Source organism: Nilaparvata lugens, chromosome 2, assembly GCF_014356525.2.
Source record: "Nilaparvata lugens isolate BPH chromosome 2, ASM1435652v1, whole genome shotgun sequence".
NCBI lineage: Eukaryota > Metazoa > Arthropoda > Insecta > Hemiptera > Delphacidae > Nilaparvata > Nilaparvata lugens.
The window spans coordinates 78,330,468-78,356,902 of record NC_052505.1 but is presented as its reverse complement, the minus strand read 5'-3'; the positions used below and the strand labels follow the sequence as shown (position 1 = coordinate 78,356,902).

At 34.6% G+C, this 26,435-nt stretch overlaps 1 protein-coding gene across 1 annotated transcript; it reads left to right on the top strand.

Annotated features, from left to right (window-relative positions):
* The first annotated feature begins 168 nt into the window (after positions 1-168).
* Positions 169-26,359, top strand: LOC111060440 (ubiquitin carboxyl-terminal hydrolase 14). The gene is made up of 12 exons (XM_039421814.1): positions 169-380; positions 492-670; positions 7,391-7,495; positions 8,488-8,602; positions 17,272-17,456; positions 18,608-18,705; positions 19,174-19,327; positions 20,988-21,053; positions 21,430-21,609; positions 22,248-22,359; positions 23,060-23,242; positions 26,076-26,359. Exons 1-12 carry the CDS (start codon positions 365-367, stop codon positions 26,189-26,191), a joined length of 1,509 nt encoding a protein of 502 aa, XP_039277748.1. The 5' UTR covers positions 169-364; the 3' UTR covers positions 26,192-26,359.
* Positions 26,360-26,435: the final 76 nt, after the last annotated feature.

The following is a 26,435-nucleotide window of genomic DNA, read 5'->3' as shown; positions in this document are numbered from 1 at the left end:
TATGATTGAATAGAAAATAGTTATCCGATTCTTATCATATTATTAGAACTAGGATCATAGAAGACATCAGAATGAATCTTCAATTTTATTGATATATTTCATTTATCTGTTTGCAGTGCAAGGAGGATCCTCCTTGTTGCAGTGGCCCAGTGCTATCTTGATTAGATGAATGATCTAATCAAAATAGCTGTTGTTGAACTCAGTTTTCAAAGAACACCAACTCTCTTGTAAATGCTTTGTAATCTTGTGATGAGACAGCTTATTGCTAAAGTTTATGTAAAATAAGAGTTTTTGTTGAAAATACAAACTCAATTCTATTTATACAACCTTAAAAGTTTCTATATCGAACTTCAAATTTGTCAAAATGCCGCTTTTCAAAGGTAATTGGCCTTACAAGCTGACAACTCAAACAGCGTTTCTAACCTTAAAATTACGCAAATAATTTCCATAATAAGAACAATTTAATTTCATATTTTGATTTTATTTTTCAGTGAAAGTGAAATGGGGTAAAGAGTCTTACAACGATGTGGAAGTAAACACCGATGAAGATCCGCTTGTTTTTAAAGCCCAGCTGTACGCTCTAACGGGTGTTCTCCCAGAGCGCCAGAAAGTCATGTTGAAAGGGGCAACTCTAAAAGACACTGAATGGGGTAACTTCAAAGTTGTAAATGTAAGTACGCTAGTTACCAAACTTTTTGACTTTATTTACTAATTTTCCTGCTTTCATCATAGTAGTAATAATAATGGTTTTTTCATAACTTGGACATGACGCCAGGGATCAACCAACAAGTCCGCACTATTGAAAAAAGTAACTTACTTAGCTATTTATAGTTTCCATGCTAGACTCAAAAAATTCCTTTAAAGAGTAGAAGAAATTCTTCTGCAGGAACGTCTTCAGTTCTCTTCTCAAGTTTGCCTCAGGTAGACTCCTGACAGAAACAGACAGTTTGTTGATATTGACTGGTTGGTTGACCAAGCTGCTGTAAGTCCTCCCTTATTTACAATAAGGTAGCATCAGCCTGTGTATGTTCTGGTGTAATGCTGATAAAAGTGGCTAGAGTCAGTTGGTTTCAATATTGGATCCGTTATATTTTAGACATTTTAATATTAAAATTGCAATACTACCAGTAAAATTTGTGCTATCTTGTGTCAAAAAGTGCTAAAACATATTATAAAAAATACAACATTTACGAGGAAAAATCAAGATTTCATCAAATTCAACACAAAGCTAGAGATCGGAACGATAACCTAAAAACGACGTGATTGCTGGTGAGATCTTTTCATGCATTCAATTTAATTCAAATATTATCTAATCTATTCGCTATTTCCAAAATTGGCAGTTACTCAGTGACAAAGAGCTTTTTCAATTTGATAAAATAATAAACTTTACTTCGAATTTTATGCCAATGAAACTTAGCTGACGTAGTTGTGCAAAACAGGCACGATTCTGCTGATGATATGACTTTGAACTGTTTGTTCATGAAAGCATAGGAATTGCGTATATGCTGATGATAATGAATTAAAACAGTAAATTAGAAAGAACTGTTATCAATTTATGACTTTTAAACTTAGAATAATTATCCTCACTACCGAAATAAATTAGGCTACTTAAATTACACGAACTCTCAGTCATAAATCAGGCTGTTTGCCAATAGACATTTTAGTGCATGTTGTCTAGTGATTTTCATTTATTTTGTGTCTGGAATTGGATCCTTACTACTGTGATGTGATTAATTTTTCTTAGGCTACGACTGAAATCTTTGCTAGGCTACGATACAAAACTTTTTTTTGGTACAAATTAATTATATATTTATTTTAACTGCACTGTGATATAAGCTCAACTGATTCTATGTTTTATTTTGATTGTGTTTAATGTGTTTTATATGTGACGACTTCACTATTGGGTTCCTGAACTTTCTATTAACAATCATATTCTGTGATATAAACTATTTTTGGAATCAATTCATAACACCAAAGACCCTATATTTGAAACTGAACTGTGATAGACTTCGACTGTGATAAAACATACCTATCTTATGTGTTACTGTCTTGAAAAAAAAAAGAAAATTAACAAATCCTATTTGACTATATACTGAACAGTGAATGATAGAATAAATTATATACCGGCATAGGTGCTTTAAACTTGACTGAAACGCAAGTGGAATTATTATTATAATTGGACTGAAAATGGGTAAAAAGCAAAATAAACAAACTAATGAGACACCTGAGACTGAAAATAATTCCGAAACAGCTGGACAAAATACTTCTAAACAATACTTATGTAATTTATGTACAACCCCAGTTCTCAATAATGGTGGCCTGTGACTGTGACGAGGGGACATGGTACCATATAAACTGTGTAGGCATCACAGATGAGCAGTATGACAGTATGAAAAGAGAAACTCACAATGTTCATTTCTGGATGTGTGAAAAGTGTAAAAAGCAACTGAATGACGAAGCAATACATATATCTGGATTGCTGAATAAATCTGACAGCTCAAACACTGAGCCTTCTTTTAAAAAACCTATAGTTGACAAACAATTTGACGTCATAATCAAAATCCTCCTAGATGATATAAAAGAATACAAGGAAGAAATAAAATTGTTAAAATCTAATAATGACAGACTTTCAGAATCACTAGCAAGAAAGACTGACGTCATATACAGGATGGAGCAGGTAATATATGAATTTACACAAGGCTTATACCCTGAACCATCATGCTCGGTTAGAAAGAAGGCAGAAACGAACACACAGAACCTGTTGAGAGAGGCAGAAAGTAATGAAGGAATAGCGGGGAAAAGTGTGAATGACCACGAAGATGACATGGGCCTACCTGACCCACTTCTAGAAAATAAGGAAAGCAACACTGATAACAGGAAAAAACACAAAAAACACATTCTACCTGAAAAAAAATATTATCATAGAGATGACACGGGCCTACCTGACCAAATCTTAGAGAATAGGAAAACTGATAGGCCTACTGAGCAGAGGAAAAACCAAAAAAGACCCCATCTACTGGATGTCCAGAGAATGACTTCAAGGAGTAGTGCAGCATTGATTGAAGCAGAGAGCCAACAAAGAAGAGAGGAGCCTGACCATCTGATTATTGGTGATTCGAGTCTAAGAGGTGTCGGTGAGGTTATGGTTGGAAAGATGAAACAATGTCCGAATATAAAAATTATACCATCAGGAAGAATCCAGGATGTGAGTAAATATCTAGCAAAACAAGAAAAAATGCCTAAAAAAGTAATAATAAATGTAGGATCAAACAATGTACCATCAGCCAGAACGCCAAATCATGTAATGAGGCCGCTCTGGCTTACATTGGAAGCAAATATACGTAGATTCCCCCTCACAGATTGGTATATAGGTTCTATCCACTACCGAGAGGACTGTGGTATCCGGTTTGTTGATGAGACAAATGGTGCTATGAATTACATGTGTGAGCAGCTTAAAATAAATTTTATAGATAATACAAAGGATCTGAAAAAGAAACACCTGAGTTGGGATGGATTACATTTGAACAAAGAAGGAACACATGTACTGGCCGACAGTATAGTAAGAGTTATGGAACCGAAAAAGATGCCACTGAAAGAAAACTTCCAGGCTAGACCCAGCTACAGTATGGCAGTCCGGCGTGATTCATTGTAGCCACAAACAGCATTGAACCACACTCCACATACCAAGGAACACAGAAAAAATCAACAATCCTTCAAACAGACTTGCAATAGGAAAAATAAGTCACTCACCATCTACCACTTGAATCTACAAAGGGGATTGCAATCAAAACTGGAGAGGTTGAGCATGGATCTGAGTCTGTACACCCCTGATATCGTTGTTCTTTCGGAGCATGGACTCAGAGAGGAAGACCTACTACACACCAATATTGCTGGCTACACTCTTATAGCAAACTATTGTCGTAAAACTCTTCTCTGGGGCGGCATTGCCATGTATAAAAGAAGCAACCTTCAACTGAACATGGAGAAAGTAAACTTAGACCAGTCACATGCACCTGCAGAACAGCTTTTTGAAACAGTAGTGGTGAAAGTACGGATGAGGCAGATGAACCTAATCATTATTGGCACCTATCGATCTCCATACCCCAGAACAGAAGATGAATTCCTATCCAGACTTGGAAGTCTACTTCAAAAATACTCTGGAAAGCGCTTCAAGATTGTTGTCCTTGGAGACACCAACATAGACACTCTAAAACCAGAGAGCCAAATCTGTAAGGACCTAGAAAATATCTTGACACAGCATGGCTGCCAAATCTACAGGATGCCTGCCACAAGAATCACTCAAAACTCAACCACTAGCATTGACGGATGTTATCACAATATGGACACAAAAACAATAGAAACTAAAGCATACCCAAACCAAATTTCCGACCATCACACTGTCATCTGCAAAGTAACTAGTACGGTAGAATATGAAAATGCTATATATAAACACACCCGAAACTTCTCCACAGAAAATCTAAATCAACTAAAGACATTGCTTCAGCAAGCTGACTGGACAAGGGTGACAAACTCTCCTCAAGTAGATGACAAATATAATAACTTTCTGAAGATAATGCGGATAAGTATGGATAGTGCAATGCCTCGAGAATTAAAAAAAATTACTACATCCGAAAAAATATCTTTTGGGACAATAACACATTGACATTGAGACACAAACTACTCCAAGCAAATAACCAGTACTTGGCAACAGGCTCTCTGGAAGATAAAGAAAAATGCTCTACTTTAAAGAAGGCCTATGACACTGAAGTGAGAGAGAAGAAAGTGCAGCAGATAAGAAGTAGAATTGAAAAGACTAATAATAAACCAAAAATTCTCTGGAAGATTATCAATAATGAAAGAAACAAAAACAAGCTAGGAGTACAGGACAACCTAGTGCTGAACTGGGAAAACGGAAAAATAGTAAACCCCAGCATATTAGTGATATCTTCAATTCTTTATTCACACAACCGCCACCAAAGTCAAATATGCACGCATTAGATAGTGAGGATGAGATGCTTGATGCTCCATTATTCAGTGATTTCTCCACAATTTCAGAATCAGACATTGACTGCCTTCTTGACAACCTAAAACCAAGTAACTCAGCTGGATATGATGAGATTACAGGAAAAATAATGAAGTATTGCAAGGACGAGTTGAAAAAGCCACTTCTTGACATTGCTAACTCATCTATAAGACAAGCAAAATTTCCATCATACATGAAAGTGGCAAAGATTTATCCTAAACTGAAAAAAGGTGACAAAACTGATCCCAGGAATTACAGACCGATTGCTAATCTGCCTACACCATCAAAAATAATCGAAAGAGCAGCCTATAATCAAATAATATCCCATCTTGAAGACAACAATTTACTTGTGAAACAGCAGCATGGATTCAGAAAGAACCTCGGCACAATGACTGCAATATCAAATTTACACAATGAGATTACAAAAATGTGGGAAGAACATAAAACCCCCTGTGGACTCTTTATTGATCTACAAAAGGCATTTGATACAATAGACTTCAACATACTAAAAAGCAAACTCAAAAAACTAAAAATTGTAGGAAATGCACTTGCCTGGCTAGAAAACTACCTCACAAACCGGCAACAATATGTTGAAGTAGAACATAAAATCAATAGCAATGTAATCAACTATAGATCATCCATACAAGCAGTCACTAAAGGCGTACCACAGGGATCGATACTGGGCCCCCTGCTATTCCTCATTTATATAAACGACTTTTCTAAGGAATTACAACCTGATAAAAAATGCATTTTGTTTGCAGATGACACAACAATACTTATGCCCACTAGCAAGGAAATGTCTAAAAATGAAGTAATCGATTCTACATTCAATGAAATTAAAGGAATCTGCAATAAATTAAACCTTACCATCAACACTACAAAAACAGTCTGTATTACATTCACAAATAGAAATCAACAACATGAACCCCTGAATGGAGAAATAATGGAGGCCGACAATACAAAATTCCTCGGAATTCTAGTGGACAAAAATCTCACCTGGCAAAACCACATAGATCACCTGTGTAAAAAACTATCTTCAGCAGTGTATGTGATCCGCAGAATACGCAATATAACAGATGAGAAGACAGCATTTACATCCTACCATGCCCTATTTTCATCTCATCTCAAATACGGCATTGTTGCATGGGGATCGGCAACAATAGCAAACCTCAACAGAGTACTGTGTATACAGAAGAGAGCTATACGCACTATACTGAGAAGAAATATGTTGGATCACTGTAAGGGCTTCTTTGTGCAGTATAATATCCTGACAGTGATCTCACTATATATCATGGAAACAATACTAGCGGTGGTGAAAACAAACCCCAGGCTGAGATGCGGACAACACACCTACAGCACCCGAACCAGGAATAATATTGATCTTCCCCAACACAGACTCACTAAGACTGCAAAATCACCAGCCTACACTGGGGCTTTCTTCTTCAATCTGCTCCCGCTGCATGTAAAATCAATGGTCAATACTGGGACATTCCCAAGAACACTGAAGATGTACCTGCTGACAAGACCCTATTACTCAGTAGCAGAGTATGTTGGGGAACACACTGCTACACACCTGGACTAACCCGGGACAACTATGACGACTCCACGGACACACGACCGTCGGGAGGACCTAGGAAGTAAAGTAAAGTAAGTAAAGTCTCCTCTGATAGGCAAGGCATTTAGTCCCCAAAAAGCTATTATGGCAAACCTGAAAATTTAGACGTTGAGGGCCGTCAGAATTGGCTCCCTTACAAATAGTGGCTTGCAATTTGCCAGATAATCAGCCCCACTCAAACTTCTTATGGCTTTCTTCTGCACCAGTAATATCCTTTTTACCTCGGTGGTAGCACCCCACAGAGTGAAACCAATTTCAGCTGCTTAGGAAGTACAAAGCTTTTGATAAAGCCGGCAAAGTAGTAGACCAATGTAGTGCGCATGCGCTGTAACCATCTTTGAACAAGGCTGATTCACGAAAAATTTAAAAAAATCATGAGGAAATACGCGTAGATGCTCACTCAGTGAACTGTGCTGGACTGGATGCAGATTTCGATGCAGCATTACCTACCGTGTTTTTAAAAAAACTTCCCACTACGTGGCTTGGCGTGGACTGGATTGCGGCGTACCTTACTGCTACTAATCTATTGTTTTAGATACCAATAATTTATTGTTCAGGATTCTAATAACCTAATTGATTATCTATCCAAAGTTTATAAAATACTTGTATTGAGTCACTAGGCTTTACACATATTTGTATTTCACACATTTTTGTATTTGTATTACACACAATTGTATTTGTCCGACAACTTGATGTTTCTTGTATGCGAATTCTGAAGTTCCACTTCATAAATATTGTGTATTATTTTTTAGAATGCTGTGCTGCTTTTAATGGGGAGTAAAGAAGATATCCCGGCAGAGCCCAGCGTTAAGACTGTTTTCGTTGAAGACATGAACACCGAAGAAATTGCTAGTGCTGTAAGTTATTATATACATTATTTGAAAATAAAACTAATCAATACTAATTAAATTATAAGCTTAACAAAACACCGTTCTCATTTTTGAATGATAATATTGTTGTGTGTGTTATATTAGTAATTATAATTTTCCATTGTCTCCTATACAAGGACTTAGAATCTATGTCGCAGATAGCTCCCAGTTTACATTAACACTACTCGAAAGAGTTCCACTTTGTAGAAAATTGCATGTTTGCAAATTATTATAAAATATTATTTTTTAAAACTTGCTTTCCTTATCAACTGCACAAATTCATATTCACATTGAATGTTTATAGAATACATACAACATGATATTGTATTCATTTATTCGTCAATAGTATGAATACATAATCATAGTATGATTATCGTGAATGAACTATTGTTCATTCAATATTATGAACTATTGTGAATTATTTTTTCATTGTGAATGAACAAATATGTGAAAAGTCTTCACTCAAGACTTCAATGTGATTTCACCCCACCTATGTGAAAAGACCTTAACCTAATAATTCTTCCAATTTTTGTCTTGAATTGTTCTTCCATTCCCTAATCACGATTAAAAATTTGTGCAAAATATTCAATACTGAGTGGAACTCGTAGTAGAAGTTATTACTTTTGAATCTAGTCTGAAAATATTATCAATCAATAGAGGCAACTTCATTTAACAACTCAGCAGTTAATATTTTATTCTACTTAACGCATTTCTCCTTTGCATGCTTTTTATTCTTTATTTTAACAAATACCACTCATCATCAATGATAGTTAACACTATAATCAAGAAAAAATAATTTTAAATTTTTCCAAAGTACTTTGGAGTATAGGCTATTCATTTTCATTGTTCTGTTGTTATGAATTTTGGTTCGTATCGCAATTTCAATTCTCAACACTCTTACATTATTATCTCTGCTATTTCTTGATACTTTCTTGTATTATAATATTATATTAATCATATTATGATTGCTTTTCTCTTAGATGGATCTTCCTGCTGGTCTAGCTAATCTTGGAAACACGTGCTATTTGAATGCCACAGTGCAGTGTCTGAAAACTGTACCGGAATTGAGGCAAGCTTTACAACGCTTCAATGGAGGTACGCACCAATTATTCCATGATTATTTTTGTTTTTTCCTAATAATCTTGATATGAACTCTTCCACGGGATTCGAATTAAACCTCATTAAGTCTTGAATTGTTATTCCAGCTACCATCTTTCTGCTTATTTTTTTTAATATATTGTTCTTCTTTGGAGAAAACTGAAACCTTTTATGCCACATTGTCATTGACTGTTTCGGTACTGAGATAACTACCTGTCCATCCAGGATTGAATTTTGTCAAAGAGTTGTAAATAGAGAGCACCTCACTAATCCTATTATATTAATCGAGCAATATCTGTATATATTTTTGTATTAAGTTATCTATATTTATGGTTATTCATTTATGTTCAACGGATCTCGAAAACGGCTCCAAAGATTTTCACGAAATTTGGAACATAGTAGGTTTATGATAATTATAAAAATTCGATTGCCTTAGGTCTCATCCTTGGGAAAACTCGCTGAACAACATTAAAAGCAATGTACCTAGAATACAAGGTAGTGGCCACGATGCGCAGTAACAAATCCAAACCAGCTGGTCGGTGTGACGTCATTGGTGCTCTAAAAGTCTATTCTTCCAATCTTAAATTGAGCAACTTTGTAAGTCTTTTTCTCAAAAAGTACATAACTTTCAAGTCCCATCGACATTCCCCACGATTTATAAAATATTTATCTTCAGTTTTTTTCAGAAATTCAATACTTTTGGACGGCTGTATCTTTCAGAATAATAAATTTTGTAAGAGCCTGCACATTGAATACCTGTTGCTCTCTCATTGAAAATTAACATGCTTTCCCTGGCTCTTTTGTAATTCAATTACTCAATGCTAATGAATTTGATAAAAAATTAAAAAAATGAAAACATTAATTCAGGCATTAATTAGAGTATAATATTGTTTCTCTCAAAATCCTTGATATCTTGTATGTGTAGCCTACTGTATATTACATAGAATCAGTGGAACATCTTGCCGGTTCAACATCTTTAATCCTTTATGAGTGCACTCTTAATTCAGGAATAAATGATATATACAATATCCTCATACTTTAACCAGGTGATAGTTGTGTGTTACGGTCATATACAATATTTATCTTTATTCTTCTCTATCAACTTTGTTAGCCTTTTTCTAAAAAAAATACATAACTTTCAAGTCCCATCGAAATCTCCTACGATTTATACAATATTTATCTTCAATTTTTTTAGAAACTCATTACTTTTGAACTACTAGATCTTCCAGAATGCTCAATAATGTAAGGGCATACAGAGAATGTAGGGAGATAGAGAACTCTCATTTGATACTACTAGAAGGAATATTCGTAGAAGGAATGAATAGATTTAATTTGGCAACATTTGAAAAGATGAATGGCTTTCAAAGTTTTCTACTGGAGGTTTTTTATTCAAAGTTTAAATATCCCAACAATTATTATGAAGTTGAAAAAAGGTACTGAATGTAGCCTATTTCTCCTAGTAATACTTTGGATAATAATAATATAGGCATATATTTTTTCAATCACTGTTTTATTATCAGAATAATTAGGCTTGGCTTGAATACTAGTTATCTTGAGCTTTCTCGCTATTTATTACGTTGAATTCGAGCTGTTTCCTTTGTTCATTGCGATATTCTTCTGGAAACTCAACCAATATCTATCCTTTCGAATACCAATCTCAATGCAGAATACATATAAAGGAAAAGCTTATATTAATTTGATAAATGTGAAATCAAGAGCGGTTGCAGAGAATAACGGTTGTTAGTGCAGGGCATTCCATCAGTGATTTGGAAGGAGAATGTGGATGATCAATGGATGAAGATGGAAAGCGCACCACTTTCCTTCCTTATGATATTATGATATTTGATGATTTTGTTTGTTATAAACAATAAAATTTCAATTGAATTTTCGATAAAGAACTTTGGATTCAAAATTATTTCTACTCAGTGACCAAGGCACCATCTAGAAACATAATTTTTATCACATATGCATCACTCACACTCTATGTGGTAGGAAGCCCCAATATGGAACAAAAGAAAGTATGGGGTGATAGTATAACACTCACATCATAAATGCATTATAAAAACTGAATAAATTGCAATTTTTGAAAAATATCTTGAAATATGCCCAACTATTATCTCTCCGGTTATTGGAAAATAATGTAGAGATTGAAAAGAATTGGAATTCACCACACATTATCCTGTTTTTAGTGTATGAGAGTTTAATTTCAAGAATAGAAATGCCATCCGAGTTGGTTGAAGAGATTGTCATCCTTTCGTAGTCTTTCAAACAGGCATTCAACCTATCACTTGTCTTATAGAATTATCAAGTTTATTCGAAGGAATATATTGTAGGATACTTATAGTATGTTCATATTCATACGTATACTTTTCAATGTATGATTCATTTTCATTAAATACATTGTTATTGGATCATGAAGAGTTGATTTTCCCTTTCACAAATAAATAAAAAATAAGAGTTTTACAATAAGAGAACAAGTATCAATTGAGAATTCCTCTTACAAATAATAATAAATTAGAAATATATGTTTCACAATACGACAGCAATTATTCAATACAATTCTCAATTATTGAGAATTCGCCACGTGGTGTGCATGCTTTAAAATACAGAGTGAGTCATATGTATGGGAACACTTAAATAAATTGGAGACTGTTTTAGATATAATACTGTTACCTTCAGGATACGTTATTGGTCAATTACTCTACCTTTTGACGTACAACTGAATTTCAACCTCTCATAAGGGGGTGACCTAGGGGTTGTAACTCGAATAGTTTAAATGTAAACACCCATTGTGTGGTACATATTTTTGAAGGCCTTTTTAAAACAAGAAAGATGGCGTCGATAAAAATGTTCTTTGATACTTTTTATCCAAAATAATGGCTGATTGAAGTTTTAGTTTTTGAAGAAATAAGAGTTATAACTCAAATATTCAAAATGTTAACACCCATTGTGTGGTTCATCACACAATGATTGAAGTTTTAGTTTTCAAAGAAATAATTGATTAAGTTCAATCAGCCGCCATTTTGGATAAAAGTATCATTGATGCCATCTTTCTTGTTCTGAAAAGGCCTCTAAAATGACGTATCACACAATGGGTGTTTGCATTCAAAATATTCGAGTTACAACCCCCAAGTCACCCCCTTATGAGGGGTTGAAATTCAGTTGTACGTCAAAAGGTGGAGTATTTGACCAATAACTTATCCTGGAAATTACAGTATTATATCTACAACAGTCTTCAACTTATTGAAGGGTTCCCATACATATCACTCACTGTATATTCGCCCTTATATTTTGTTGTAGTTTCCAATAATTAAAGAGATTCAACCAGAAAACTATTTTTTGATAAAGTATGTGAAAGCCATAATTTTCCTGAAAAAAGATATAATCCTGAAATATTCCTAAGGGATTATGCTAGATATTCTATTGATTCTACATATAATATACAGTACACAGACAATATAAAGGATTGTGAGAGTAATAATATTATAGTACAATCAATGTTTTATTATCAGAATAATTAGGCTTGGCTTGAATACTAGTTATCTTGAGCTTTCTCGCTATTTATTACGTTGAATTCGAGCTGTTTCCTTTGTTCATTGCGATATTCTTCTGGAAACTCAACCAATATCTATCCTTTCAAAATTGATTCGAATACCAATCTCAATGCAGAATACATATAAAGGAAAAGCTAATATTAATTTGATAAATGTGAAATCAAGAGCGGTTGCAGAGAATAAAGGTTGTTAGTGCAGGGCATTCCATCAGTGATTTGGAAGGAGAATGTGGATGATCAATGGATGAAGATGGAAAGCGCACCACTTTCCTTCCTTATGATATTATGATATTTGATGATTTTGTTTGTTATAAACAATAAAATTTCAATTGAATTTTTGATAAAGAACTCTGTTTTTAGTATATGAGAGTTTAATTTCTAGAATAGAAATGCCGTCCGAGTTGGTTGAAGAGATTGTCATCCTTTCGTAGTCTTTCAAACAGGCATTCAACCTATCACTTGTCTTATAGAATTATCAAGTTTATTCGAAGGAATATATTGTAGGATACTTATTTATAGTATGAATTCATATTCATACATATACTTTTCAATGTATGATTCATTTTCATTAAATACATTATTATTGGATCATGAAGAGTTGATTTTCCCTTTCACAAATAAATAAAAAATAAGAGTTTTACAATAAGAGAACAAGTATCAATTGAGAATTCCTCTTACAAATAATAAATTAGAAATATATGTTTCACAATACGACAGCAAGTATTCAATACAATTCTCAATTATTGAGAATTCCCCACGCGGTATGCATGCTTTAATATACAGAGTGAGTCATATGTATGGGAACACTTCAATAAATTGGAGACTGTTTTAGATATAATACTGTTCAGTTACCTTCAGGATACGTTATTGGTCAATTACTCTACCTTTTGACGTACAACTGAATTTCAACCTCTCATAAGGGGGTGACCTAGGGGTTGTAACTCGAATAGTTTAAATGTAAACACCCATTGTGTGGTACATATTTTTGAAGGCCTTTTTAAAACAAGAAAGATGGCATCGATAAAAATGTTCTTTGATACTTGTATCCAAAATAATGGCTGATTGAAGTTTTAGTTTTTGAAGAAATAAGAGTTATAACTCAAATATTCAAAATGTTAACACCCATTGTGTGGTACATCACACAATGATTGAAGTTTTAGTTTTCAAAGAAATAATTGATTAAGTTCAATCAGCCGCCATTTTGGATAAAAGTATCATAGAACATTTTTATTGATGCCATCTTTCTTGTTCTGAAAAGGCCTTTAAAATGACGTATCACACAATGGGTGTTTACATTCAAAATATTCGAGTTACAACCCCTAAGTCACCCCCTTATGAGGGGTTGAAATTCAGTTGTACATCAAAAGGTGGAGTATTCGACCAATAACTTATCCTGGAAGTTACAGTATTATATCTACAACAGTCTTCAACTTATTGAAGGGTTCCCATACATATCACTCACTCTGTATATTCGCCCTTATATTTTGTTGTAGTTTCCAATTAAAGAGATTCAACCAGAAAAGTATTTCTTGATAAAGTATGTGAAAGCCATAATTTTCCTGAAAAAAGATCATCCTAAGGGATTATGCAAGATATTCTATTGATTCTACATATAATATACAGTACACAGACAAGATAAAGGATTGTGAGAGAAATAATATTATAGTACAATCAATGTTTTCACGTTTTTAATTCCTTATTCAATGTTCGATTTATCAAATTCATTAGCATTGAGTAATTGAATTACAAAAGAGCCAGGGAAAGGCTCGATGTGCAGGCTCTTACAAAATCGATCATTCTGAAAGATCCAGCCGTCCAAAAGTATTTAATTTCTAGAAAAATTGAAGATAAATATTGTATGAATCGTAGGAGATGTCGATGGGACTTGAAAGTTATTCACTTTTTGAGAAAAAGATTTACAAAGTTGCTCAATTTAACATTGAAAAGATAGGAAGAATAGATATTTAGAGCACCAATGACGTTACACCGATCATACGACTCTGATCATTAAAAGATCGAGATGCGTGTGGCCAGTACCTTCTATTCTAGGTACCTTGATTAAAAGGATAATTCATCCTTGGCTGAAACAGCTGAGATTTTCGTCGTCTGTGGATGATAAAAAAGTGAGCGAGTGATTCTGTGGAAAATCAAAATATCGCATCCTCGTAATTCATAAGCTGACGTATAGCACGCTGTAAAATATAAACACGATCATTTTAGAGAATTGTGTTCTGTTTATCATATAACTAGCCGTCAGGCTCGCTTCGATCGCCATATCCGTCTAGCCAGGGGGCGGAGCCCCCTGGACCCCCGACTGGATCGTCCAAAAATGAGATCAGCGGGCTCGCTTCGTTCGCCTGCATGTAGACCTCAGTTGAACCTCTGTACCGAATTCTGGACCCCGACTGGATTGCCCAAAAATGAGATCAGCGGGCTCGCTTAGCTCGCCTGCATGTAGACCTCAGCGGAACCTCTGTACCGAATTTGAACGTATTATGTCAATTTGATCTCGAAAAACACCTGTTACTATATCGGCGTATCTTTGGCGAACAAAATTCCTCCACCTCAGCTAAACCTGTATACTGAGTTTTTTTTAAATATATTTCCATCAATTATTGAAAAAGGTGAGGAAACGCAGAAAAGCTGAGAAAACGCTTATTTTGGGCGTATCTTTGGCGTTATTTCAAATTCCTTCTAACACAACATTATTGTACCCCAGCTGAGTTTCTGTAGTAAATTTGAACATTTTCTGTTTATTTGTTCTCGATAAAGCTGAGAAAACATTAAAAAAAGTAAATTTTGGGCGTATCTTTGGAATCTTTTCCAAATCCGTTCTTATTGCGCTTATAAAGGGCCAACTGAACACACCTACCAAATTTGAAATTTTATGTCACATTTTTATCATATGTTAGGACAATCAAGTCGGGGGTCCAGACTAAACGTCTGGCTAAACGGATATGGCGAGCGAAGCGAGCCTGACGGCTAGTAATATAATATTACCAGGAATAGCTCTGATTGAAGTAGCAGTACCCAATCAATTTTTCCGCTATAAATCAGGACCTCCTAAATAGGTATTTAGGAGGTCATGGATAAATTCATTTCAATCTTCAACTTGGTGCCAACCCAACAAAGTCAACTCAACTTAATGCCAACCTGACAAAATTTTTAATTTAGTTGGCAGAACAACTGTTTCGAAGAGGTACTCTCTCTAGATTATAGTTCTATATTAACATATGGTATGGACATTCCAATTATAATTTTAAGGTATTGGAATAAGAAGAATATACATGCTAAATGACGAACTTTAAACCCTTGAAAGTCACCCTTAGAGTTAAAATATCGCCAAAAGATTTCTTAGTGCGCCTCTAAAGGGCCAACTGAACATACCTACCAAATTTGAATGTTTTTGGTCCGGTAGATTTTTAGTTCTGCGAGTGAGTGAGTGAGTCAGTCAGTCAGTCAGTCAGTGAGTGAGTGAGTGCCATTTCGCTTCTATATAATATATAGAAGATAAAGATAATAACGAGCAAAGCTCGGTGCCCGATATAGAAGAAGCTACAGTAGTTGTAAATAGAACGCAAACAACATCGCACAAACTTTGTGAACTTACAGCTTTTGGTTATGGTGAGCCCAACACTTTGAATTTTCACATAATACTTCAAATAAATAGAGAACAGACAAGTAAATGCCCAATCATTAGATAAAGCCTTATAGTAGGGTTACTTAAGGGATTTAATGGGCACTTCGTGAAGATGGAAACATACCTAAATATTTTGTTTCTAGGGTACCTCAGGATATCCGAACCACTTGCTGCGCTATTGGGTGTCGCGACTGGGCCGTGTAATGGCCGATTCAAAATAGCGGATCCAGCGTTCATTGAAACTGTCATAGAATGGTTACAATTCATGATAGACACATCTAATAAACGCAAATCGAATCAAAATAAACAATTCTACAAAGTTTGTTATTACACATTTCCACCTAAAACATAATTTTAACCGACAAAAGTGCACTTGTTCAAAAACATTTCATTATTCTAGAGTATTTTCTCTGAATAACTACTTTCAATGACAATTTTTTTAATATAAGCTATGGAACAACAGTTCTTTGGAATAGAATTTATTATCTATTCCCGTTTGTTTCAAGTTTTTATCATCTTTTGTTGCAGAGTTATGATTTTTTAATGATGTCATTCTAGCCGCTAAGCCAAGTAACCATCATTAAAACTGAACTATAAAATCGTGTAAACTAAAAATGTAAATTTTTTCACGACTACTTCATGATAAAGACTTGAAAATGGTCTCGATCTCTTCGTTACAACCATCCAAATAAGAATATTGATGAGAAAGCAACGTTAGTAACAGAATAGAAAAAAATGTCCACAACAGGAGGACATTCAAATTTGGAGCTCAGAAATTTGCAACTTGTATATCCGAAATGAAATGAACTAAATGGAGAACATTATAGTGATATTTCAAGAATTTTTCAGAATCCTTTGTATTGGTAGATAGTAGATGACATAGTAAGAATTTTTTAGAATCCTTTATATTGGTAGATAGTAGATGACATATAGTGAGGTCCACGTTATAATGGCAGTATATAAAGATAGAAGAATAGCGATGCCGATTCTCTGTATTAATCAATCATATTTCTACACTGTCAAAAAAATAATTGGCATCGTTGTGGACCTAGAAAAGGATAGTACCACCGGCTTTGTCGAATAATAGACAAGTATAGCAAAACCAAAGTTGATCAAATACTGTCATTATAACGTGGACCTCACTATAGTATGTTTTATTATTATTATTTTATTATAGTACAATAGTATTTTTTATGCAATTTTGCTAGTTAGAGGTCGTCAACTTTTGAACGATTAGTCCGCAGAGTACAGATAAAATTATTGGGTTTACAGATTAAATTACTTTCAATTCAAATATAGCATTATGAGAATTTTGGTTAGTGAATCACTTTTAATTCAAATGTAGCATTATGAGAAATATGGATGGAATCACTTCTAAATTAATTTCTGAAAGTTTGAATCAAATTATATAAAATACATGTCGTTTTTTTGAACTGACGATTTTATATAGATTTTGATTGGATTGAATTGTAGGTGTGATGTTAGAAACGGGAACGATGCCAGCCCAGTCGGTGACTGCTGCACTCAGGGACCTGTATGACGCCATGGAACAGAGGCAGAGGGGAAACTTCTATCCTCCTCTTCTCCTGCTGCAAGTTCTGCACATGGCTTTCCCGAGGTTCGCCGAGAAAAGCGATAATGGCAGCTATGTTCAACAGGTATCGTTCGTTCATAGAATAAATCAATCTAATCAGATTCATAAACTCATTGAGCTCGTTCTGGGTACATAGAATATGGTAAATTGTCCGATTCACAATTTACCAGGTAAAAAGTTCCGCGTCCCATGGGAAGAATTTTGACAGATTCTGTACCAGAAACCAGTTCCAGTTCCAAGTTCCTGCCCCACAGTCAAATCTTGGTAAATTGTTACAGTTCCAACTATCCGAGCTCTCATTGGTCGATTGATTTGTAGTCTGCTTGCTTCTCTGCGCATGCGCTGATAGCTTGTTTGTTTACCATAGCATAGCCATAGAATACATAACCAACAAAATGATGTTTGATAACCATTTGTTAAATGAATTCTTCTCTATAGAAAATTTGAGAGTAATGGAATGAAAGAAATGCACACTTTTCTAGACGGTAAGTTTGTAAAACAGCCTTTCTTCATTCAAGCAGCTAGTAAACGACACATTTTGGTGTAAATCAACTTTATAAGTGCGCGCCAAAAGCTTGAACCAACGATTTTGAAATGGCGTTCCATGGGACATGAACATTTTGCACTAGTCACGTGGTGGAACAATTTATGATTGGAACTGGAACAATTTACTGTACGCAGAACGTACACATTGTAATTTTTTTATAGGTTGATGAAACTCAGATAGCTATGATGTTTAAGATCAATATGTATTCTGTTATTGAATGTAATACACATTTGTTGACGAATTCAACCTTCAAGAAAATTGATAAAAACTTATTAGGCCTACATAAACTGATAATAATGGATAGCACTGTAGAATTAAAAAAAAAACTATCAAAAAGTTTACCACATTTTTCTGAAGTAGCTCGTGTTAGCTGGGATGGATGCAATAAAATAGTTTTTGTGTCACTGTTATGAACAGAATTTGTTGACAGCTTTAAAGAAGCGTAGTAATGAAATAGAATTATTATTCACTTTACAATTCTTACATAGTGAACAAATCACCATGAGATTTAAATTATATTTGAACTGTTGTTGAAGTTGACCACCAAATATATTTTCACAGTAATTTCGTCGAAAATTGGGGATTGAAGACTAGTATAAAAAAGTTCATTGAAGTTCTAGTCATTTGTGTGTTAAAATGTAATATTCTGCAATTTTTTTCAATTTTAGGATGCCAATGAATGCTGGACAGAGATTGTCAGAATGCTTAAACAAAAACTACCGGCAATTGGTGGTCAAGAAACACAGAATGCATCCAGTGATATTAAGTAAGTCATTCAGTTTACAGTCATACAATTCATTGAAGTGTATTTTCACAAGTAGATCAGTAACTATTCTGTTTATATTTTTCTGGTTAAAGGTGAAAGTGATAAAAACTTGAGCGTTAACGTCTCAATTCTGTTCTGTATAGATCATTCAATCCTGTTAACATCAACTTTTGATTTACCAACTTTGTATTATCCGATCTTTTGCGTGCAAAGCTTGATCTTGCGCTTGAATTATCTTCTACGTGTTGATTCAACAATTGCTAGTGGAAATTTATTTCTCAGACGATAAAGATTCATCTCTTAGATGATTATTTTTTAAAGTTCAACTTTATACAAATGTTCAGGTTATTAATTCTCTTTCATTTTATAAAAGACAATGGCGCAATGTGAGGGTTGGCTGTATGCATGATGTAAAAGCCAACTATTATTTTTGTATTCTTTAACGTTTCTGGTTGTTGTTTTTGAAAGGTCAATTATCGACCAATACTTTGGAATTACAATGGATGTGGAGATGAAGTGCACGGAGGCAGATGAGCCCGTGGTTCGCAGTGAAGAGCAACTCTTGCAGCTCAGCTGTTTCATCCCCAACGAACAAACTCATATGAAAAAAGGCATTGTGTCTGTAAGTAGGCCTATCACTCAATGCATTACAAGATTTCATTCTATCAATAATATCGAATGAGTTTCAATATTGTTAATGGGAGTTAACATTCTAGTAAATTATAGTATATACCCTCTGATATACAGGGTGTTTCCTAACTCCCCACCAATATTCTAGGGCATTGTTTCTGTGTACGAAACATATATAAATATAATTTTCAAACTGTCATAGTTACTGCTCTGTTTTTTTTTTTACTAAATATTTTTTCTGCTCTGCATTCTGTTTTTTTTTACTAAATATTTTTTCTAAGTAATGGCTGAAAATACGGAAGTGAAACTTTGCACAACCATTTATGACAACTAGACAGCTGCAAAAAATTATGGCAATTTTTAAAAATTGATAAAACAAAATGGCGGCCGTTTGTATTTATTGAAAATGATGTTTAGATATCCTTCGTACCCAGGAACAATGCCTTAGAATATTGGTAGGGAGTTTGGAAACACCCTGTATAGATTATAGATTAATATTGAGTGTATAATGTTACATATTTTCTGCTGTTATCTACAGGTGTCTCAAAATCGCATTATTTAATTACTTATTTTATTCAAATGAAACATAGTTTTTTAATTATTCATTAACATATTTCACAATATATGTTGAATATGGCTTCCCTTAAAGTAACACAGATCCGAAACGATGCTGTGTAGACCTCCAATCCAGGTGTAATTTATTGAATTTGTGCATCTTGGTCTTGGTCTCTTATCGTTATTTGTTAGCATACATCCCACAAGGAATATTGCCATATTTTTTAGAATGTTTCGTTCAAACAGAGCCATATTGAACAAATTTTGTGAAGTATATTTCGATTATAAAATAATATTGTGAAATTCTCCTGGTGCGTGACGTCTTGGACACTGTATATTCAAGCTACCCAAAAAAGAGTTTAGTTTTTACTGGATCTATTAGACTAAAACGCCCACAGGCTGAGGATATTCCTTTTCGCTAGTGGATGTTCTAATAAATTTTTCTACAACTGCGCGTTAAGAAAGAATTTACACACTCAATTCTCCTTGTAAAACAGCTTATTTCTGAGGAGAATCTACTTTTTCGTTCGCTAACCATCCGCGCATGCGCAGTAGATTTACTTTACGCTCCCAAATCATTCGCGCATGCGTAGAAGAGTTTCTTTACGCTTCCTAATCAGCTGATTGTAAGCAGCTCGCCAAAAAGTCAGATCTTAACCTAAAAAGTCGGTAATAATTGTAACTCCGCCGATATAAGTAATTTAACAGGTTTGGGCAGTGGTAGAAAAAAATTGTATGTAATTCGCGCGTAATGCTTCTTTATCGCTCTTGCAAAATTATCACGCTCCGCTTCGCGTCGCGTGATAACTGTTTTGCGCGAGCGATAAAGTCGCGCATTACGCTCTTAATACATAAATAGCTATTTTATTACATTACATAGCCTATTTGAAAATGTTCATCCACTTTTTATCTTCATTGTATCTATAATGCAGGCTTGATCACTTTTGAATTGACATAATGTAATCTAATGAACTGAAATAATAATTATTGAGGAATGAATTACTGTAAATCTTTCGTATGATCAGATCTAGTGATAATTTTGGATAAGTGTTTATGAATTTTTGTACCTCTAATTCCTATGTTCTTTTTTCAATTAGGCGATGAAGGAGGACATTAAAAAACATTCACCTACTCTTGGAAAAGATGCTAGCTACAACAAAATTGTAAGTGGTATATTACACTGAAAAAAATATTTTGGAAGATTTTTTGCAGTCATCGCAAGTTTTTTATGTTTTTTGCACTTTCAGATTCAGAGATCTAGTGGCTTGATTCTCGAATCACTATACCATATTTGAATCAACCTCTCTTGTCGTATTTTAATTTCTAAAGAATCGAATTGTAAATGTTGAAGCTTTGAAATTGTGTTGTGAGGTAGCCTTTAATGAAGTTCTCATTTCAATTAGAATGAATGTAACCTACTCAATTTCAAGATATTGGTGTGTTGTGTGGTTAAGTATAATAAAGATTTTAAAGGTAGATACAAATATATTTAGTATTTCTAGTCATACTATCTCATCTACAACATATTTTTATTTTCAGTCTAAAATCAAGAGGTTGCCTGCATACTTGACTGTTCAGTTTGTTAGATTCTTCTATAAGGATAAAGGGATTAACGCCAAAGTCTTGAGAGATGTGAAGTTTCCAATGGAGTTCGATGCTTACGAGCTCTGCTCTGATGATTTGAAACAGAAGTTAACCCCCATGCGATCAAAATTCAAGGTTAGTATTCAATTTTTGTTAGTTTAGCTTCCCCTTCTCTGCTTGTTGAAATTCTCAGTTGAAGTGATGATGTGTTATTATATCAAAGGCCTGCATGCCATTGCGCTCATTCAAAATCACTGTTATTAAAAAAATGACATTCAAACAAGTTGATGTATTGCATGAATTTTAAACTATCGTATACGATTTTGACTTATTGAATAGCTTTTAAGCTAATTTTGACTATTCATTTATTTAATATATTTGTACATTCACAATCAGGTCAGTGTTAGAGGTAAAATCAACAGTCTTAGCTTAAAACTGTTTCTCTCTCAAGAATTATCATTAATAATATAGTGTGTGGCTGTACGGTATGTATTTAGTTATTCATTAAAAAATCATGTGTAAAGTGCTCAATCACGGTCACTTCTCATCACGGTTTCTGACAAATGCCACCAATATTGATAATGAATTACTAACCTTCAGTCAGTAATAGTTAATAGAAGTCCTTCCTAAAAAGAAAGTAATATTCGATAACGGCAGTTCACAAAACAACACTTGAGTTATGACTATGTCAGGGCAATGCCACCTCGTCAATCATCTTCCTTCTATTTATCTTAGCTTCTTATTAAAATAATTATTATTGTATTGTTTTGCAGGAGCAAGAGGATAGAGAAGTTGAGGAGGCAACATCACTCAAGGGCAAAGAGAAGCCAAAGAGTGGTGCCGACAAAGAACCCACTAAAGAACTGCCTTATTGGTTTGAAAATGGTAAGTCACACATCCCACAATCGATCTTCAGTGACATTGGTCTCTTTAGCTGTTTCATATATTTCCAGGATTCAAGTAAACTTAGTTGGCCTACTGTGCTTTTATCAACATAAACTGTAGTCGGCACAATAACGATGCCTTGAAAACTGATATCTGTTTTACATGAAATCAATTTGACGGGAAAAAGGGGACTGTCTCAATACTGCGAGATTTCAATTTGTTTAGTGTATAAACATAACCTAAAAGGTTCTGTTCGATTACGTTTTAAAGGCAAAATAAAAAGTTAGAGAGGTTAGGTTCTGGCTTTTAAATGACAATATGTTAATATTATTTGAAATGTGTTGATAATTTTATATAATTAACACAAATAATGAAAAGTTGAAATACTTGTACATTTGAGATATCGCACTTACAAAAAAAAATGATACCCGAAAAAATGTCCTAACTTTAATTCATACTAATTTTGAATTGCACAAATGGAGGTTTTGTTTGAGTTTGTTAGTAGAAATTGAAAATGGAATATCAACCGATTCTAGATTCTCGTTATTCTTGAAAATAGTGCTGTGGTAATTCAGTCTCTTTATCCAATTTATGATGACAAATGTCATATAAATTCTAAAAAAAAGTAAATTTGGTTTACTGAGCATAATCGATTTCTATTTCAACAACATGCTAAACAATATCTGTCTTTTTTCCGCAGATGTTGGATCGAATAGCTCTGGATACTATAAATTGCAAGCTGTTCTAACGCACAAGGGAAGATCGACCAGCAGTGGCCATTATGTGGCATGGATCAGACAGAAAGAAAACAAATGGGTCAAGTGCGATGACGAAAACGTTACTCCAGTTCTAGAAAGCGATATTCTAAAATTATCTGGAGGAGGTGAGTGGCTAGATTCATAGACATTAATTCACAATGATAATGAAAACACTGGCTTTTGTCAAAATATCACTTATTTACACCATGGTGAGAAACATGTTTGTGATTTTTTAAATAAATAAGTGATATTTTGACAACAACCCTGTGTTTTCATTATGGATAGGTATCACAATATCTAACCATCAACAGTATCTGAATTCACAATGATAAGTTATTTGTATTGTAGCAATCATAATGACAGTCCATGATTGATAAAAAACGAGTTTATGTATGGTGATTCTATGATTTAAAAAATGTATTATGGCAATTAACATTGATTATGTTTATTTGATATATATGGCGTTCTCCTTGACTTGCCCCTCATCTGGGGCTAAATAAAATTCACCGCATTTCATATCAAATAAATATAATCTTTATTCCACATTAGAATAGAATAGAATGACTTTTTTATTTTGTTGGCGAAGTTTGGACAGTCCAAATGTCCACTCCACCATTTGAACACGATAAAAAAATACAAAAGATATAATAATAAATTTAATACCGGGTGTTTCAAAAAGAATGACCCAATTTTAAACAATTATATTTATTTTAAAAACAGGTGCACACAAACCAATTTTACATCAAATTACTCAAAGAAGTATCTAGTTCATGATTATGTATTATAAGTGTTCTATGTACCCTCCTTTTGAGACTCGGACATCTTAGCCAAATTCATCCCAGATTGTTCGCAAGATGTCTTCTCGGACTGTAGCTACTGCATCAGTTATCTTGGTTTTTAGCTCCCTAATATCTAGTGCTAAGGGAGGAACAACGTGATCGTGTTTATGCTACTCCCTTAGCACTTGATATTGAGGAGTTAAAAACCAGGATAACTGATGCAGTAGCTACAGTCCCAGAAGACATCTTGCGAACAGTCTGGGATGAATTTGGCTACAGTATAGATGTCATCCAAGCCTCAAAAGAAGGGCACATAGAACACTTATCATAAACTCGATACTTCTGTGAGTAATTTGATGTAAAATTGGTTTGTATGCACCATTTTTTTAAATGAATATAACTGTTTAAAATAGGGTCAATCTTTTTGAAACACTCTGTATGATAATCATATTATTAATTTAACGGGATCATTCACTTTCCCCATTTTATTTTTTCTGCTTGAAACTGCTTTATTTATACATTTTTCAGCCCTATAATTTGCAGTTTTATTTGTATTTCCAAGAAAATAATATCTTGATAAGACCAAAAAAGTGAAAATGTATGATATCGCCATTTCTCATTCAAGATTGTTGACAGAACTGCTCAGACTAATACAGCAGATGAATTTCATAAACTAGTACATATTTATTCATCCTTTGCGGGTCTCTGCTGACGTAGAAAGAAGTTCCATGAACTATACGACGTCTCCATAATTATTGCAAATGATGAAAAGCTTGACTCCAAACAACTGGGCTCTTAACAGTTCCAAAGAATAATATTGTAGTCCCAAATAAGGTTATATTCTCTCTCAATATTACACTCTAAATGATCAATCAAAATGGCTCTACTCAGTTCCAACAAATTAATAATATTTTAGTCCAAAATAAAGTTGTATTTTTTCTCACTTGCTCTCTAAATAATCAATCAAAATTGATTTCTATCATTTGAAAGTTGACAAAATTCGATTAGAAACCGCGATTAACACGCTTATGTTTTTGAAGGGAGGGATTCAAAAGTTCAAAGAAGCACTTACGTCAACCGAAGCTTATTGTGTGTCCCAAATAATTATGTTAGGCAAACCAATTCCTGTGTCCTTTACAAGGTCCAGGAGTTTTTTCCCTACACTAACATCCCATTCCTCACCTGTTACTTGCAGCCAAACAGAGCCCCTCTTCTAGCCCCAAGTCTTTCGCAATCCAGTATGATATGCTTGGCAGCCTCTTCAGACTGATTACAAAGTCTAAACATCTGACTTTCATTTCTGAGTCCAATTATGTGGAGATGTTTCCTGGAGTGGTCATGTCCAGTTATCAGGGCAATCAACTGTTTGACCTGACCTCTACCCAGACTCACCAGCCAGCTGGTGAAGCAAGGGCTTGCGTCTGCCAGCAGCCTTTTGCCAAGTGCGTGACCAGGGTGACCTTGTCATTGCTGGTGATAAGTCCCTGGCCATTTACTTATTGTATGGAAGGCAGTTGTTTTGCTTATGTCACAGCTTGGCTCTGGACCAAAGAATGGCATACTGGAACCCCGCTTAGCAAGCTCGTTACCTCCTATGCCTACATGGCCAGGTACCCAACCAAGATGCACAGAGTTGCGTGTTGCAAGCCTGCTGAGTGTTTTGTGGCACTCCCACACCAATATAAACTTGATTTCATTGGAGTCAAGAGCCTTGAGTGCTGCCTGACAAATCAGACAGGATTACTATATGCTTGTCGCAATAGCGTCTGGCAATGCCTATGTTGGCACAAGCCATGATGCCCCAAATCTCTGCCAGAAAGATGGTACAGTGTTGTCCCAGACTTGCACAAAGTTGTGTCCTGGGTGAATCACTGCACCCCGTAGCCAGATTTCCCTTCGATGAGAGAACCGTCCGTGTACCAGACAAGGCTGTCTATTTTGAGATAGGGCCCTTCCTAAGACTTCCACTCCTCTCTGGAGCAGAATTTAACAGAGAAAGGTTTTCAAAGAAATGGCTTTTCAGTTCCAACAAATAATATTGTAGTCCCAAATAAGGTTATATTTCCTCTCAATTGCACTCTATATAATCAATCAAAATGGATTCCTTTCATTTGAAATTTGACAAAATTCGTTTAGAAACCGTGATTAACACGTTAATTCATGTGAATGGTTTTTGCAGGTGATTGGCATTGCGCGTACATTCTGCTGTACGGGCCACGAGTACTGGAACTGCCTCTGGATGACCCGGCCAAAAGCATAGCGGCGGTCGTCGAAACAACTCAGTCCTGCAGTTAATGGCATCAATCGAGTCCATCTTCTGTTATGTTTAACTCAATTTCAACATTAATTGAAAGTTTGCATTTTAATATTATTTGTATACTAACGAATACTGTCGATCTAATTTCTTCAATCTTTCCTCTTTGCTGACAAGATTATGCAATTAAATGGATTTCTTCTCCATAAGAAATGCTTATCAGTTCATTTAAAAGTTTTCACAGTCTAGTAGATCTATAGTATTCTTAAGCCCAGACCACATTAA